Source organism: Taeniopygia guttata, chromosome 3, assembly GCF_048771995.1.
Source record: "Taeniopygia guttata chromosome 3, bTaeGut7.mat, whole genome shotgun sequence".
NCBI classification, from domain to species: Eukaryota; Metazoa; Chordata; class Aves; order Passeriformes; family Estrildidae; genus Taeniopygia; species Taeniopygia guttata.
Genome location: NC_133027.1, coordinates 53618482 through 53637690, shown reverse-complemented (window position 1 = coordinate 53637690; position 19209 = coordinate 53618482). Strand labels below are relative to the sequence as shown.

At 39.4% G+C, this 19209-nt stretch overlaps 1 protein-coding gene across 10 annotated transcripts in view; it reads right to left on the bottom strand.

The window, feature by feature from the left end:
- Positions 1–19209, bottom strand: part of NCOA7 (nuclear receptor coactivator 7) — an 84437-nt gene that overhangs the window by 34214 nt on the left and 31014 nt on the right. For all 10 annotated transcript variants that reach the window (XM_072926850.1, XM_072926849.1, XM_041715147.2 and 7 more), the window contains one exon: positions 6129–6382. In XM_072926850.1, coding sequence (XP_072782951.1) covers positions 6129–6382 — 254 coding nt within the window. The remainder of the gene's footprint in view (positions 1–6128; positions 6383–19209) is intronic.

The window sequence follows — 19209 nt, the reverse complement described above, 5'->3', positions numbered from 1 at the left end:
TCAGCAGGTGAGTTTACAAGCTGGTTTTATAGATCCATATGGCTTCACTTCCTTCTAACAGCAGACTTAAAAACTGCTCAGACTTCTGTCTCAAGATTAGGTGCCATATGCGCCACTGGGATTAGCTCATTTGCTTTGAGCATATATAATGCCAAGGTTGTGTTGATGGGCAATACCTACCTATAACATACAAAACATCAAATTTCAACTATTTGCATTTTTTTTACTTAGTTTAACAACAAACAAAAGATTATCCACCAAGATGAGAATTTGAAGTGGATGCCACACATGGGGAGCTTGCCCAGTATTAATATTTCCACACAAATTTTCAGAACTTAAATGCTAAAAACATTATTACTGGTACTTACTGCTCAGATTGAATTCTCCTGCCTATAGACAAGGAATCCCTTCTCTGAGCAACTGTTTCTAGCAAACATATGTTAACAGCACAGCTTCAATATAACCTGGTGGCCTTAACATTGATCCTCTGGAATTCAAGACCATTTGTCCTCATTCCAAAACAAGTCACCTGAAAACCTTTCAGTCATTTGTCCATTTTATTATTTCCACATGGTTTCTATAACCATTGCTAATAAACCAGCTTCCCGAAGCTTCCCAACCAGCCACCACCCAGTTAATACCTTCATTTTACCCTCATATGCAAGTTATTCCAATACCCTTAGTGTTCTACACAGGCAATTATAACCAAACTGACATCTTCCTATGCTGCTTCAATTTTATTTGAGATCTTCATTCTGAAAGAAACATATTATTTGCATTTTCACCCCTCCTTATATCCACAGTCATTTTTGGGCTGAATCAAAAACACTAAGGCAAGGTCACAGAACCTGAGAAAATTTAGATCCTGTTCTAACTGCTGTACTAAGCAACTAAACACAACACAGAGTAGCCCGCTTTGTAAATCACTTGGATTACTTAGAATAGAAAGTACTTTGCTACATGAATAGGGCTGACCAAATCAAGCCCCCAGAGATTAGGACTGATTACAGTTAGCTAGCTACAAGTAAAAATTTATATGGATTTTCTCTTTTTTTCCTTTTTTATTCTTTTTCCTTTTTTTATGAGTAGCACCTTAATTAGGTCTCAACTGCATCTTACTGTTCTGCACCAGGTAATACAGAAGACAAAACCAGGACCCATAAGCAGAAGGAAGTTTCCATTTTTAACTCAATATATATTGAAAAGTCCACTTCAAATTAAACCTACTTAGCAGATGACCTAACTATTATGTGATGTGTGTTCAGGAGATGTCCCACCATTTCATTACATTTAAATTCTCTATAAATTTTCACTGCATTGCAAGCAACTTTTATCTTTGAAACAAAGTACTTCTGGTATCATAGGAGCTGCCTCTCTTGTTTTTGTGCCAGTCAGGGCCAATCTCACCACATAACGACTAATGAAAATTGCTATGCCCTTTCTGCTTTACTTGCTAAATTTTTTTCTTGGTCATTTACCCAGAACATTCAGAGGTTTGGTAACTTCCAATGGTCATTTACCCATAACATTCAGAGTAGCACACATGCTGCACTGCTCCTGCATCACTCCTTTCTCAAAGGATGGCAGGGAGGACAAGTCAAAAAAAAGGCATCTGCTTTCTGCCCCTAGGGTGATACTCTGTCACCTCCTGCTCAACATGTGATATACTCTCTCATTAAATGGACATATACTACTTTCCTTCTCATGGTGTTTAGGAGGCCTGCTTTTTTTGATGTAAATCAGTGCTACACTAAGAGGGGCTTTTGTTACTCTGACCTCCCACTCCTGCAGAAATTGAACACCACGCAGTGACTGGCTTTATGATTACAGAGCAGAATGATAAGCTAGTCACTTGGATTTTATGTTGTTGAGTTACTTACAAAAGTAACTCTGTGATATAGGACAAGCCAGCAAAACCAAACTTTTCTCTATGACATATTCTTTAATGGAGACCAATTCCTCACATATGTTGCATACTTAGGTTTTCAAGCAAAATCAGTGGAATCTAGGAATGTTATGTACATCTGATAGAAACACACATTATATCATGCTGGAATAAATATATGGATGAAATACAGTGTGGTTTTTGACCACTGTTACGCTGCTTGCTTTCAGAGACTCACACTTTTACTTGCCTCAGTGTCTTCAGTGGCACAACACAAATGTTTTCATCCAGTTCAGCAACTCCTGACAGGAATTGGGATTTCCTAATATTTCAATAAAAACAGGCTTCCCAGAGACAGCATGTCGAAACCAAGAAGCCTACACAACCTACATAACCATTGTACTGTGCCAGACAGACATACCCTCAGAAGTCTGAAAGCTGTTTACTGCAGCAACAACAGCAGAAAGAGTGAGACAAAGTTAAAAAGCAGATTACCACATATGCCAAAAGATGTGGCAAAAACATAGAGAAAGGAGTGTTATTTCCATTGATCTTCAGGAAAAGCAACAAGAAGTATTAGCATCTCTGTTGTTTCAAAAGGCAAGAGAACAAGAGCTGTGTCTGCAAGGCAATGTCTTATAGGATGAGGTTTGGAGACTGAATGTTGCAAACTGTTAAGGAACTACAGACCCACTGAAGAACAGTGCAAGGGCTAAGAGGAAAGAAGCTATGAGGCTACACTGAAGAAAATTTCTGGCAGTAGGACCTATTCAGCCACTTAGCAGTGCCTCAAGAAAAATGATCATTCTTGTATACCATCAGGTTATTTGTAAGGGTGCCACCACAGTGCAAGCCGATATGCTGTACCAAACAGTCTTGGCTGGGAGAGGGATGCTGGAGGATCCCTTCCTAGAGGATGCCCCAGTCGCACGGCCTCCTCCCTCCTCCTCCTCGGCTCGGCGGTGCCACCCGCCGGCTGCCGGCATTAACACAACGCCGTGCCTGGATGCAGGAGAGCAGCTCCTCGCTGCACTGCTGCGCTTCCACCTTCCTCAAATAATCCAAGTCTTTTAACCACTATCTCTTATACAAAGATTGGCAGGGATAACCACCTCCAGTTCTGCGCAGCCTTCAGAAGTTGTGTTAGTCCTTCCACCGGTTAAGAGGAATTTACTGAGTCAACAAAATCCTCCTGACAGCATTGGTGCCTGCAAGAATCTATTAAAAAGCTATTAAAATCTATTAAAAAGCACAGCATTGAAAGTGGGAGTCAGGATGTCACTGCATTTGCAAATTCAAAAAGGCAAACACATTCACAAGCCTCTAACAAAGGGACATGGTGTGCACGGAACAAGTTATAATGAGATGTTATGTTCCTCCCCCCATCTTTTAGAACAATAAATAAAGAAGGATTTAGTGTCCTGTAAAATATGAAAGGGAGATTATTCAGAAGACAGTGGTCTTCATTCTGTCAGACTGATAGACACAACTCCTCTGGATTCAAATCATCTAATGACAGATCCTCCATTAATCCACAAAGCTTGGTTGTATCACGGGAATACGCAAGGCTGTTGCTACATTTAATAAATTTTCCTTCTGAGGAAAGTTAAACATTTTGATAAAGCCTTTAGGGAAAAAAAGAAGTAATTCCTGTAGGGAATTTAGCATTTAGGGAAAAAAGAAGTAATTTCATTAAGTTAGAATTATAGAACCGTTTAAGTTGAAAGGGACCTTAAAGATCATCTAGCACCAAGCCCCCTACCATGTTCTGGACATTGGTCAAAACTGGATAGTTGGGTAGAAAGGGACACCAAGACTCTGAAAAACTTCAGAAAACATGAATAGAAAAATGGCTAGCAGAGAGAGTGCATGCTTTTTAGTCAGAGCACTTCCAAAACATCTATAATGGGACAAGTCAGAGGGGGAAAAGAGACAGGGAAGGGGAGAGAGGGAAATGAGTTATACGTATCCCTAACATTAAATAATTAAGACACACGTATATGCATGGGTAATCCCTCTCAGACACTTTCATATGAATGTATATCAACAATAAAAAGATAAAGTAATTTCAGATTTCGCAGTACATTCCCACCACTGCAGCTGACACATCTTCCAGCAGAGAATTGCTGAATGCACACCTGGCAGAATTCAGTCCAGCGAGACATATGCAGGTAAAAGGGAAACTACTTAAACAACTCCAGTTCTTTCAGATGGCTATGGGTGTGCAGACAGCTCTCAGAAACTACTCAGGATGTTGGCAAAGATGGCAGCTTTCTGTAGTAACAAACAGCTGAGCAGGTAACCGTGTGAGCTATAGCTGCAATGGGTGAAGGCAGTATAAGCCATGTAGCCCACTGCCATGGCAACTAACAATTCTACTGAAAAGACCTCATTTTGAAAGTTGCATATGGAGCTACTGCAGTTGTTTCCCAATCAACTCTTTTCTGCCTCTATTTAAACTTTCACTTCTGCAATTTGGTGCTCCGGTTGGTAAAAGCCTTTAGGAACAAATGAAAAGAAGGCATTTAAACAAGGAGAAGGTTTTTATCTCTCTGGATTTTGCCATTTGGGTCTGTGCTCAGCTCAACAGCAGCATGAAATTATTTCTCAACAGAAATTCTATATTTCTGCAGAACCCAGAAACTCTGCACATCTACATGATGATCAGTAGCATTTCAAGTCACCTTGTAATGATGTCAGTCCACATGAAATCAAGGAACGCTTAAGAAACAGATGTAAGTAAAACCTGAGATTGTACTGACTGCTGGATCACAAGTCAAAGACATCTTTGCATTCTCCTTAGCTAGCACTGCCACATTCTTCAGTGACAGGGAGTGATCCCATTGCCCCTCATCTCGCCACCCCAAGTGCCAACTGTTACAGAATTTTCAGTTTAACTCCTGAAAAACTTGAGAAATAAAATTTAGCTACTTCACAAACCCCTAAATTCCTCTAGGTGCAAAACAACAAGTGCTTCTAGCAGAAGCACGTTACTAGGAATGAAGCAGAAGTTTATACTTGTGTGTGTTTAGAGTTTTTTTGTATCAGCATACTACCAAAGCAGAAAGAATGTTCATGTTTGTTCATTAACAGCTCTCCAGTTTTCCTTTTTCAGATTTTATTTCAGAACAGGGTGGTCAGAACTTCAGACAGAGAGAAAAAGTTCTTTTAGTTCTCAAATTATTGATCTCATCACATTCAAATCTGCTAAAAGTTATAGCCTTATCAAGAAATCACTGTAAATCATTGAGCTAGACAGGAAGCATTAGTCCAGGGTTTATCTTCCTTATGGCAAGGATACTGCCTCATAAAAGGCACTCTTCAGTTGTGGGCTAGTCTGCACAACCACTCAACATGTAACATCATCACTGTAGATTTCTTTTTTTTTATCTTAAAGAGGACTCCGCCTTAGGAGTCAGCATCCATGAACACAATGTGAGCAGTAAAGAAGTTTGCTTTGAGGATAGCTAAAGTTTTCTGTTCCATTCCTTCTCATTGGGAAAGGATTCCTTACAAGATGGAACCAGAGTTCTCCAAATCTAAGAATTCATTCCAATAAAATACCAAGACAAAATCTGGAATGAGAAGTATTTAATAAATCATATCCAAAATCAATTCAGAATATTTAACAAATTACAATGGAGGATTGCAAACTGATGTGTATATGACTCATCTCATATATTAATGCGTAATTAAATTTTTTCTGAAGTACTTGCAAAAAAATCTAAAAAGGAATTTATAATTAATTTACTTAGACAGCTGTGGGGGGTGAGGGGGAAACAAGTCATCACACAAGCCCTTTGACATCTTGTTTAAAAATATGTAGTTAATTTACTTACTTCCTCACACTTCAACAGACCAACATGAATATGAATTAAGACTAAAGCCTTAAACATATACATCAATTTATGAAAGAAACAGCTTTGCCAAAAAAAACTGAACCCCATAAAATATTGAATATTAATCTTAAAAACAGCTAAAATAAAATGCAATAATAAACTAAGTGCTGCCTATAACAACACTGAGTTTTAGAACTGAGAAAAAAGATATAGTTATTTTTGTAAGAATGCAAGGTTTAAGTTAGTATCAGATATTTTGAACCATATAATTCTATTTGCTTTTATAGGAAGGATATCCAAAGTTAATGATCCTTTTAAGAAGGCCTACAGAATATGAGAAAAATACATTAGCAAGCTATCAAAACAAATATATTTTAATATACTACAGGATTAATATAACTCACCAGTACTATAGTATCTTTTAAGTTCTGTGCGTCTGATGTCTTTCAGTTGATTGTACTTTTTCTTTTTCTTATCCTTGTCTGGAGCAGTTTCCTTTTCCCCAGGAAATTTACAGTTGTCTTCAGAGGAACTGATTTGCTCCAAAATAACTTTCCTTTCATCATCTTTCTCAGAAGGTGTTGTGGAAACAGGAGATCCAGGGGAATTGGCAGAGACAGTCTCAGTGGTTTGTTTGACTTGTCTTTTCTTTTTCAAACTGTGCATGAAGAAAAGAAACCCACATTAAGATTTAGCCAACCTCTATTGAGAAGTTAATTCACTTTCTAAATTGGTTTTTAAAAAATTAATTTGATATCAGAATTCCTTACAACCCTTTAAAAATCACATACTTGGCATCAGTAACTTGGTAACTAAGATGATCCTACCTTATACTCTTTCTTCCATTATATCATAATCTCAAGGATACCTTCTTAAGAATAATGAAAAAGGTAGTAAAGTTTTTACTCTTGTTTACTGAGGAGAAGGAACAGGGAAAAACAAACAAAGAAACCATTGAAAATCTGGGGGTTTTTAAAAGGACCATACATCTTAATGTAAAAATAAGATACTGAATTCATGTTTTCAACATGAAGCTTGGTATAAAATAAAACTTCAGATCACAATGTACTGTAACACAACAGCCAACAATTCCACAGTCCACTGCTCCTGCTTTATAAAACCATCTGTTCTCATATAAACTTGTTATTTTTTTTCCATTTTGTCCAAGGTTATCTCCTAGAGCCCATTCATGCTACTCCACAGCTGTTCTGGCACAACCCACACTAGGCTGGTATTCCAAGTGTCACCCAGCCTTACCAACATGGCCACAAACTGCTTGTGCCAGAACATTTTCCAGCTGCCTAGATTTCTTCTGAGAGAAATCTTAATGAGCTGCCTATAGATCTTTCAACTTATCACTATAGCAACAAGAGTATTTTCTTTTTAGGAGACTCCTTAAAGCAAGATCAAGTGAGAAAGATGCTTCAGGAATCAGTGCACAGAATTTTCTGCTCAATCACCATCTATAACACTGAGTTTGCTTAGAGAGAGCCAAGACTGACTTTAGGGGTTGAGGGTCACTGTCACTAAAATAGCTCCAAGTTAATCACTGACTCATACCATCCAAAATGAAAAACTAATCTACCTAATGCTCCTTCTCTTCAGTACATTAACTTCTTTGTTACAAGGTACCTAAGGGAGTGAGTAGTATACTTATCTTATTGATGCCAAAAATGATTGTTTTGTGCACAGGAAGAATTATACATAGAAAATGCAGACAATCAGTGAGTCACCACAAATGGGAAAAGGTCACATGAGCTCACAGCAGTAGTTTATGTAAGTGAAAACTTAATACATGAAGTTATTAATATAATGCAAGAATTTCAGAGAGTCTTTCTTCCACCTTTCATGTTTATATGCTTTTCATGTATTCTTTTAGATTACACATAAAATACATACACAGAGCAATTGCAAATTTTAGAAAGACATTTCAGGCTATATGCCTTTTTAAAAAAAATAAAATACAGAAACCATTTCCAAGTTTGGAATGTTTAGACTGAGAAGGGTCAGTTTCTCAGACTACATGTGACCAACACTTTCCAGTGAAACACTTCAAAATACAACAGTATTGTTTGTGTTACAAATGGTGTCTATCACACATGTATGTATACATATTTCTTTCATGCCTCCCAAAATAGGAAGATTCACATCCTGCAGCCCACCCAGTGAGGATGCTGTGTTCCCTATTCATTCAAACCTCCAGACCTGTAAGACAACTAGCAGTAATAGCTCATGCTCTGCCCAGCAAGAGACAGTTACTGTATATGAAATTTATGGATTCAGTCCTGACTACATATGAAAACACCATACAGGGATTTAGAAAAGATAAAAGTGACTACATCTATATAACAAATGAAGTGTTTAAACTGTTACACTAAACTAATTAAAATTTGCATATGAAAAGGAGGCTTATTTTTAACTAGAAAGCCACAGCCCTTATAAAAGGCTGCTGTAGCAATCACAAAACATTACAAACACTTTGCATGTACAATGTGTATATTTAGCTCTGGTGTAAATCTTGGCAACACAGCCCTCTATTCTGAAATGGCATATTCCTAACATGGCTATAACCAATTACAGACTTCTAAATGAGCCACATTCCTGACTTTTGACTCCAGTGACTCAATGACCTTCCTGTGTGTGTGCATATCACAGGATACCCAAATCATCTGCTTCAGTAGATAACTAGCAAGCATCCACTGGCACCCCATTTCTACTCACACTGCAGCGGAGACTTCTGTCTTCAGATTCACAGTCTATTTGTTTTGATCACAAACTCTGTTTAGTAAGTTTTCTGTAGTATGAATGTAGTATCTCAAAACAACAGGAGAGCCACTAATGGAAACATAGAACCCTTTCTGGCAGGGGGAAGAAAAGAATAAACAGTAAAACCTCCGTAGAGGTCAACAGTCCTTGTGACAATACTAACAGCTTCTGTCAGTATTTTCCTTAAAACATTTTCATTTGAACTGGAGTTTTCAAAGATGCCCCTGGCAACTTTTAGACTGAAGAGCTAAAACAGAACTGGCCCATTAGCAATAGAAAAAAGGAAAGCAGAAAGGAGAGTCTGAACTGACTCACTGCAATGCAAACTGACTGGTTCTTGTCCTCAGTGTTTAATCCTGCTGCATTCCTACTCCCACAGCACACTGGGGGCTCATTACACAATGCACAGCATCCCCAGCCACAGCTGCTGCTGCTGTGAATGGACAGTGCCATAGGTACTACAGGCACAAGTGATCAAGAATCTGGGCACTCCATAATTTCTACTCCATTGCTGTGGTAGGTATCAGATTTCAGAAGGTGCCAAGCTTACTCCTCCTGCCCAATGCTCTGTTTCAAGGCCATGACCATCCAACTGCAAAAGTGCTAACCTTGACACTAGGAAAAAAGACTAATTAAGACCAAGTATCCATGATATTCCAGACAGGACTCAGAGTAACTGCAACTCTGTCTAGAGTTACGATCTCTGCTTGTAAGATGCTTCTTCCTGAGGTTTTTAAAGCCTGGTAAAAAATACCAAAACCCCTCCAATTCACACTCCTGAAAAGCCTTGCCTGTAATATATCAAGGAACCACAACAAGCCTTCAACAGCATTTAAAGCCATAACGGCAGCCCCAAACCTACTATGCTTTTTGACATTATGTACCCTCTTAGTAAAGCAAAGCCCTCTATACACACGAGGCAATTAATTATTAATGTACACTGGTATAGTGCAGCAGAGACTGGGCTGTGAAGAGCACAGCTGAAGGGTTTACTGCATTTTAAATTCCATTCCCTTGAGGTATCTCCTTCAGCCTCCACTCACCCTTCTCTCACACTGACCTGTATATCCCACACAAGCTGCCAGTCCTTCTCCCACTCAGATTTCAAACCCATCACCTCCTAAAGAAGGTAGGAGCTGAAAGTCTAATCTACTCTTTTCTCCGCTCTCAGATATTTCCCAAACTTCATAACAAGAGCTGCTATGAACGATGGTTTTAAGAACATAATTTGTTGAATTATTTCTTTTTTCAACTACTTTGGAAGATTTTGAGTGAGTTTGTTCAGTTTCCAAGGGGATGTCTGTGAACAAATCTAACATTCCGTTTTGTCCTAATAGTTATGAAAGTAAAAGGGAGCTTAGCAGCAAAAAAAAAAATAAACCTCTCAGTTTGATCTTGTTCTGCAATTAAATCAGCCTTTCAGGCAAAACAAGAGGCATACACTGAATTAATAAAGTGCTGCTACAGAAAATGCTTGGTTTTCAGTATCAGTTGATGGATATGTTGTGTTCCACGAAGAAAGCAGCTGGGGGAAGAAAGAAAAAGAAAGAAAAGAGCAGGATAAACAATCATTTTATCTGCAAAAAACACTCCTGTTTATGAAGAAAGTCTTACACATCTGTAATTTCATTTAGACACCAGATAACATTTTTCAAGCTAGTTGATTCTGACAGGCAAAACATTTCTTCTGAGAAATGTTTATACAGAGGGATACGTTTCCAGCCCCTCAAGTGCTTTCTGAGCAACAACCAGTAAGCCATTTTCTAAGTTTGTCCAAATACAAAGTTTGCCAGCAAAAGCAAAACTTACTGCAATACAAAGATAATTTCATTTAATAAATACTAATGAGCTGAAATGGACACAATCTCACAATAGGCAGGGAAAAATGCAAGGTTAGCAGAGCTTACTTAAATTAATTTGCAACTGACTGTTTAATACCTTGGGCACTGACTTACAGGAAAAGAGCTAGGAAAATTCCAAGAAATGGCCTACTTCATCTTCCAGACCCAACTCTATTTGACTGGCTATGAAAGGCAAATAACTAATTTTTAGAATAAAACAGCCTGAATTTCCCATTACACTTACAAGGTAGGTGGCTAGGGTAAAAAGAAAACTGCTCAGGGAAAAGAGGGGTGATTTTATCTGCCAATTTCCACTAGAAACTACAAGCAACCAGTAAAGCAACTCTGACACTGAGACAGTAAAGACATAGAAATCTGGCAGTAACTTTATTCCTAGAAATTTCATATTGTTTTGCTTAACATTTATTCAATAGCAATGTCTAACAGACAATTCAATAGGACCTCATTCAATACGTAATATCACAGTCAAAGAGCACTTGTTCCTTATTATAGGATGTTCTAAATAACTCCTGATAGTAAGGCATGCTTCTTACGATGTATTAGATTAATAAAGATCATACATCATGAAAAACTCTAGCTTTAGAAACAAAAGCATCTAATAAAGTGGCCCTTCAAAAATATAAACAAAAGAAGGGGGAAGGGAGAAGAAATCTTTTTATCTTTCAGCTGACAAGCTGAAGTTTTCCTTTTTAGATATTTTCCACAATGTGCATCCTCTAAAATGTGCCTTGATATCTGGCATACAATCATCTTAACATCCTGCAGAGCACAAACAGATCATGTTCCTCAAATACCATTTTAAAAATCTATTTATGCATGCATAAAATAAGATTACAAAAAAACCCCTTTAAAACACTTCAAACACCTTAATCTCTTCTGTTCCTGTTCAGCTTCCTTTATATAAAAATGATATGCACACCAATTATTTACTTCAGAATTAATAATTTTAACCTTAATTTAAATCTCTGCACTGATTATAATATATACTAGTTTCTTTCTACCCTCCATGCCTTTCTCCACCCATCCAGAAGAGCTAAATAAATCAAATGTCACATCAAAAAAACCCCTATACCTACCTACAGAAATATGACAGTAAAAATCTCCATTAGTCACCCACTGGTCTGATCTTAATCAGTCCTTCTCACCCAGCCTGCTCAGATCACCCCTCTCCCCTCACCCAGCTGAGTGCCAGCACAACTCAGCCAGCTCCACGCATGGCCCTGCTCTCATCCCATCCCATGGAACCTGAAGAATAAGCAAATCTCAGACAAAATAAATTATTGCTGCTTGCAAAACCAAAGGAAGTCAGACTGCTTGGAAGACCGTAACACTTAACCCAGACCTTCCCAGTGCAACTACTTTCACTTCAGCACAGAAACAAATACAAAGCCATTCACCCTCAGAAATCTTCCTAACACTGAACAGCATCCACCCCACAAGGAACCATCTCCATGGAACACAGACATTTCAGGTTGGCATGTGTCCTGTTTTGGAAACAAGCAAGCCACAAGGCTGTATGTTTACTATTAAAACAGACTATTAAGGCAAATGTAAGGGAGAGAACACATTTTTTTGCCAGATATTTAAAGAATATTTTTTATATCTTTATATATTCATATCTTATATATTTATATCTTTGTATCTTCCACAGATAGGAAAAAACTACAAAAAAAAAAATCAATTCTGAAAAAGTTATCAAGGACAACCATGTAGTTCCAGTATGGTGTTGCAGACACTCAAAAGTGTCCATAACCTGGTCATTCCAAAGGACAAAACGTAACTCCTGAAAGCTCTGATGTTAGTAGCACAGGTCAAAGCTGGAAATTTCCACTTTTATTGGAGCACCTGTTACTGATTGACAGCAAGTACCAGCACCAGGCTTCACAGATGGTCAGCCAGCAGCAATGCTCAAGAAGACTGGCATGCTCCAGAGAATGAAGTGCTGTACTGACAATCCAGGGTATGCCTATTTTCTTCCCAATACTGCCATTAGCTTAAAAACCAAGTCACTACATCTCTTTCATCATCTGTATTGTGGAGGGGCGGATTTGTAGTAAAGTTTTTCTGGAATTTTAAAGACACTACACTTTCTGATGAGTTCTTAGATTAAGTAAAATATGTTAATCTCCCCTTCCCAGTTTTCTAACTTAGATTAGGGAATTTTAAATATCGCATATAACATCTTTTATGCTTATTTAAGGGGTGGGAATAATCCTTGTTTCCCTGGGTAAAACTCAAAGAGGTCAGAAAGTTTTTGTTTTCCTAAATTTAAGACTACAGTGTTCTCACACACCTTAACAAACTTTCAATTTTCAAAAGCAAAAGTATCCGCATCTTTTGTGTTTACTTGGAAAAGAGGTTATGATGTATTCAGCACTTGGTGGCTATGACAACAATTTAATAAAATCTTTTCCATAGCAAAAGGATTCTGGAAAGCTATTTCGCTTGCTTTAGACATCTATTTGATCCTCTCCCTTATAACCTTAGTTACTGCAAGCTCTCAAAGAATAGCCTTAGGCAGAAGGCAAAATGACGAAGTCTTTCCCTTCAGATGATCCCTCTAACTTTGCCAGAAGTTCACTTAATAGGCTTATTCAGTCAGAGCAGCACCAGAGAACTATTTTGTCACAAATACCAGCTTGATTTTTAACACACTCTCATCGTGCTCCTCCTGCTTTCTTCTGCTGACAGTGCCAGATACTCTCTCTTACTGTGCTGTTCATTCATCACCCCAAAGGGATCCTACACATGCCAGAGATTCTTCTGAAAGTAGCTCAACAGGGCATTCTCCCGGCACTGAAGCCCTGGCAAGGGAGGGATGGCCCTGCCCTGTCACCTCCAGACAGTGCTGGCCCCCAGCCTCTCCCCCACCTAATGCCAGCCCCTCGAGCCACCCCTCCCCTCCACATCTGCTGGATGAAACGGCAAGAAAAAGGGAACTGCAGTTACACACCCGGGGAGGATGCTACAGACAAGCTGCACAGAAAGAGTCACACCACAGTAAACGCTTTTTTATTTTGATGAGGACAATAAGCTCATCAGGCTGATACACATCTCAAGTTTCTCCAAAACTCTGATAAAACTCACTCCCTGCCTCAACTGAATGCTCTTCAAAAAACCCAAATTCCATGAAAAAATGAGGAAGGCCCTTTAAAATTAATAGTTAATTAACATAGGAAAACAAAATGCAAGAATTGAGAAAATCCCAAAGGCATCAACAGAGTATATGGAAAGCTCTGGGGGATGTGTGCTGCTCCATACAGTGGTTGCTCCACACCCACTTTTTCAGCTCATCTATGTAACAAAACTTCCTGATAAGAGAAAGCAGTTTTAGTATTGATTAAACTGACTGAAACCAGAAAGAAATTTAGTGCATGGAGACTCAAATGGCAATAAACATCTGCAAGGAAGCAATAATACAGTAGGTGAAAATCAATGGTCATTTACAGCAAAACCCACAGGAAATGTGCCACACATCATGCAGCAGTAATGTAGCTGGAACTCACCTCCAGGGGAAAAAAAAAACCTCAATAAGTACTATCTTAGTATTTCTTATATGAGAAGTACCAAAGATACCAAATTAAATTCTTTCCAGAATTACATTCAGATAAAAGTGAAATGTAGACAAAAATAAATAGCTTAGGCATGTTGTTTGCCAAAGATGTAAAAAGGTACAAAGAACCAATATGAAAATTCATCATGGCAGGGCCGCGGAGAATACAGTGACAGGGATACAGTCTTTCAGTTTTGGTGATTTGGTTCATTTGTTTTGGTTTTAGGGACTTGTTTGATTTTTTTCTCAGAAGAAATCTACGTGGCAAACTGTTAAAAGGCTGTACACATGTGGGCAGACTTGAAGGATACCTGCAGCCACTCCTTTTTCCCACCCCTCATTCTTAACCATCCGTGCCTGGCCCTCTGCTGAAATCAAGAATGGTGAATTCAACAGTAACGAGGCAAAAAGCACAGCAAACCTCCAGAGCTAAACAGGATTTGAGAAAAAGGAGACTTGTTTCAAACCCTGTAGCTCAAAGAAGAACCTTTAAGCCTCTTCTGTCAGCAAAAGAAGGTGCCCCTCTCTCTCTGCTCACCACCGATTCTGGCCCCAGGAGCTGTGCCCATTCTTGTACAAACCCGTTTGTTGCACCTGCACAGGGACCAGATCTGGGAAATTATGTAGGTTAAAGATAACCCAGCAAAAATACCAATATGTGAATTAATTTTTTAAAATTTGATCACTCCCCCATTAGATCCCATTTGGGTGTGCTAGCATTTGTGTCAACACAAAAGGAGGCAGCCGTAAGCAGAGGCAAGACTGCTCCTCCAAGCAAGCCCTTTGCTGAGATGGAAGGGGTTGTCAAGCAACAGCCTCTGTTATATTCCTTGGGATCAGTAAAAAGGATGCCAGAAAGCCAAGCCAGGCACACACCACACCATGCCCAACAGACCTCTGGACAGGTGCACCGAAGTGGTCGTGGCAGATTCTTCCCACTTCTCCAGAAAAGGTGCTTTGATGATGGGAAATTTTCATGAACATTGGCAGTCCAAGGGCTGGAAGATGGGCAGCTTCCCCTGCTGCAAAAAGGAAGCAGTGACTCTACTTCTCCAACAGCAGCAGAGAGAGAGCAAAGTGTTGTTTTCTCCATAAAAAGGATCTTAATGTTGAGTAAGTTGACATAAATCAGTAAGTGAAGTCACCGTCACTGTTTGCTGACCAAAAGGGTTAGGATGATCCAAAAGTTGCTATGGTTGAGAAGTCAGTGACCAAAGTAAAGTCAAAAAATTCAACAGTTTTCTTACTTAAATGACCAATAATAGAGGTATCTTAGAGATGGAGAGAACTTGGATTTAAAGTACCTGTCTTTGCATTAGCTTTTGCTCTTCTTAAGAAAGTTACTTTGCAAATTACCATTTAAATGTCAAGGTGCTCTGCATCATTGCACCAACCTCTATTGCATCAAACTATCAATTTAATACACCTGTAAACAAAAGTAGTTTAAAAAAAGAAAAAACACAAAGTAAAAACCCCACATTTTCTCCTTTATATTATTAATAGACAAGGCCAAGGATTTTTTCTTTTAAAAAAAGGCACTACATGGAAGCCAAACTGATGGCTTTAAATGCTAACTTTCATAACACCAAAAATATCCAAACGCCACTACATATTTCTCAAGGATTCTGTTAGCAAGAGCTGGAGATCACAGTATAAGAGATGCTGTGCACAGGCCTACAACCAGGTTGGAAACATATTCATTCAGGAACAAATTTAGAGCAAACAGCACTGCAACATGAGTGGAACAAGGCTTTATTTAAAATATTTCAGAGTAATTGCTAAAAACAAATCTCAACCAACAAACTGCGTACCTCATTTCTGTGTTTGCATTCATTGTCCTCAAACAACATGCAACCTGTTTTGCATGTTGAGCAGTTTAATGGCTTTCCTGAACAGACTTCCCATGAACTGGCATGCAGCACAGAAGAAATGTCCAAGTTCACTTACGATACTGTTATGTGGATTAAAGTTCTGAAAAGACACACAGCCATGCTGTCGTGGAGGAATAAAAAGGAATCTGTATTTTCACTGTTTAGAGTAATGGCTGATAGTGTCTCATACAACGGATATTTCATAAGTGAGCATCATGATCAATCTACACCCAGAACAGGTGTATGCATCATCTTCTATACAAAATAATACGACACCACCTTTTTACTACTCTAGTGAGAAGACCCTTAACCACAGGTATAAAGATGACAAGACAGGGAGAGCTCGTCTGCGTGGGACAGTCACATGGCAGGCAAGTACAAATGCAACTCATGAGAAGCATATACCTTAAAATGATAATTTGACATGGTCTGGTATTTTTCACCAGCCATACCATTACATTAGTGTAGTTGGTCCTCAATTACACTCATCAGAGATAAAATGTGTATTAATTACTACTTCTTAAAACTCCTCTGTGGGTTTTATATCAAATAATAAAATATTTATGGATTTATTTTTGCCTGAAGAATAGTTTGCATTTTTTCATTTTCACTTCAGCTGAAACTTTTAACCTACAGTCAAAATGTATATATGGAAGGGGAAGAAGCAATTACTTCCAGGAAAATGAAAAAGCTAAAAGTAAACCTTGCCCTCTGTCAGCATGATGGAAGATGGGAAGACACAAGAGGCTCTGCTCTGCATCCATGTTCTCTGGACTCTGTAAGTTCATGAGGTTTCACTGCACTTGAGGCAGTAGCTGAACTAGAATAAGGTGAAGAACCCAGGGCGTTACAGTGCTCCTGAATTTAATCCTGTGAGGCTGCCCTTCTGCTCCTTGCAGCAGCACCCAGGCTGCAGCACACCCGAAGGCTCACCCTGGAGGAGGCTGAGTGCTGCCACCTCTTCCCTGCACACGCAAAGCAGGAGGGTGGTGGGGACAAGCAGGCCAGGAGCTATCTTCAGCCTCCTGGTATTTTCAAGGACAACGACCTCCTATCAAATCCAGCCAGCCCAAGCCAGATAAGGGAGGTGCTGTGTGACATCCTGTCCTGCTGCCTGCCATTCTGCCCACCAGTCCATTCCCTTCTAGGCTGGGAAGGAAAGCTTCCTGGCATGCTGGGTCCTACCCCTGCTATGGCAGGTGGGTAGGGAGCTGCTGGCGTCCCCTCCCCTCTGGTGCTCTGGCACTTCTCCCTGCAGCCATGGTGCTTTGGACCTGCTCCCACCACTCGTGCCTGGACGGCTCAGCTCCTACAAACAGCTTTCACTGTTCTGTAACACCTAACAGTATGGTTCTTCACATGCAAGAAATTGCTCAAATGCATCTGTCCATGGGACCAGAGTCATATGCTGTAGTTTTGGATTGCCAAAAAAAAAAAAAAAGAAAGAAAAAGAAAAAAAAAAAAGAAGAAAAAATAGAAAAAAAATAAGCAGAAAGAAAAGACTTTTGGCAGTATTTGTAACAACAAAAAATCCTTCTTGGCTTCACACAAGCAGAACTGCAACATACATCACCTGCTGTGGTCCAGGTGGAAAGAGCAGCATCGTCATCTTAACATTTAGTTCACTAACAGATAGTGAGCATACAGATAAATCTTCTGCTTGAGGAGATTTGACTTTTAAAGATTGTCTGATTGAACCATGTGATTGACACCTTCAAACCATTTATTTATAGAAGCATTACTGAAAGTAAAAAATCCATTACAGAAATGCACTGCTATGCCAAAACCATAATATAATTTAAACTAAGCTTACCAGTGATTAGCTAGCTGTTAAGCTTACACCTACTGAAATAAAAATAGCCAGTCCAGAAAAATAGCAGCAAAAGCCTGAAGTTATTAGCACTATATTAAGTGTTATACAAGACAAGTTCTCTGTGCCAAAAACTGCTGTCTCACAGGAAAATATTCAGTGTATTAAGGCACCCAGAGAGCTGATTTATGGCTCATTTACATTACAAAGGTTTTCCAGCATAAGGACAATTATTTCCCTCCTCCCCAAATTCCTAACCACTCCTGCTGCTCTTCTTGGGATTTTCTCTCACATAAATCAATAGGAGGAATCCACAGATCTCAGTGGAATAACATAAGAATCTTAAAGCATAGATAACACACATCTTCAAATTTCAGATGATCCTAGGAAACACTCCTTTCTCGGACTACACAGTAGGACAGAAAAAAAACACCAAAAACCTACATTTAAAACTCACCTCCACATAATCAGATTGGCAGGCACAGGGTGGGGTGGAAGAAATCCCTTCCAAACAGAGTCTGGAAGCTGGATTAACACTGAGGGCATGAGAGTTTACTATGGGGAGCCTAAGGCCACCAGGAATATGCACGCAGCCTCTTACCCTGTTCAAAGCCCCAGAGCAGAAGCAAAAAGCTTCATTTCCTTGGGGAGGCAAGACTGGGGAGCCCAGTGCCTAGAGGTATGTAGCAAAAACTACAGAATGTGCATCTAGTAGTTCAGATACAGTGCAAGCAGACAGGTATCCAGTGTATCCACAGAGGACCCACAGTATTTCCTCTCTTACCAGTAGAATTCCCTTAGTCAGCTATATAGTGCTTTCCAGTCTCTCAGACAGAGGGGAAAAACTGCCCCTTTCCAAAAGCATGTTCCTGCAGGTATCATTCATACCTTTCCCCTTAAACATGCAGCACCCTTAGCAGAAAAAGACTATACAATGTAGCATGGCACATGGCAAAACCATACAGGCAAAAGCCTCAAATGATGGCAGATACAAAGGCAGGCAATTTTATTTGTGAGCCAGAAAACACCTTCCCTGAGGATGCATGCCTAATTTCTTATCAACCTGTGTCTTCTTCAATCCAGCAAACTCTAACATAGCTCACAATGCCAACTGCTCTCCTTCTCAAAATACTGTACAGCCCACTCCCTACTACCCGTGGTACAAAGCACAGGAGAGCTGACCAGGACTGCTGCCAAAAGGAGGTAAAACAGTTGCTATTTCTCAGAGCATGATTAACAGCACCACCTAAAAGTCAGTACCACTAGGCATCTCTTTAGGTGGCTGCTTCTGGAAGGTGCCTTCATGCTGGAGCAGCTCAGTGATGACAGCTCTGTCATCCATAAGAGACATGGCAAAACCAGAAGCTGAGTGTGACCACCTCCTTTCAGTAGCATCTTACACAGCATCACTTTAAAATCGACCATGCAGCCACACTTCTGCCAAGTATTATGCTACCTTTTCACCAGTGTTTAGGTGAGACTTAATTTTAAAACAGTTCACTGGGGTTAAGCAGAATTTTATGCAATAGATACATAAGCACCTAAGGACAGAAGAGAACACCTGGGAGGCTGAAAGGACAAGACAGTATCTGCAGACACTACAGAAACAGTGCAATTTAAAAA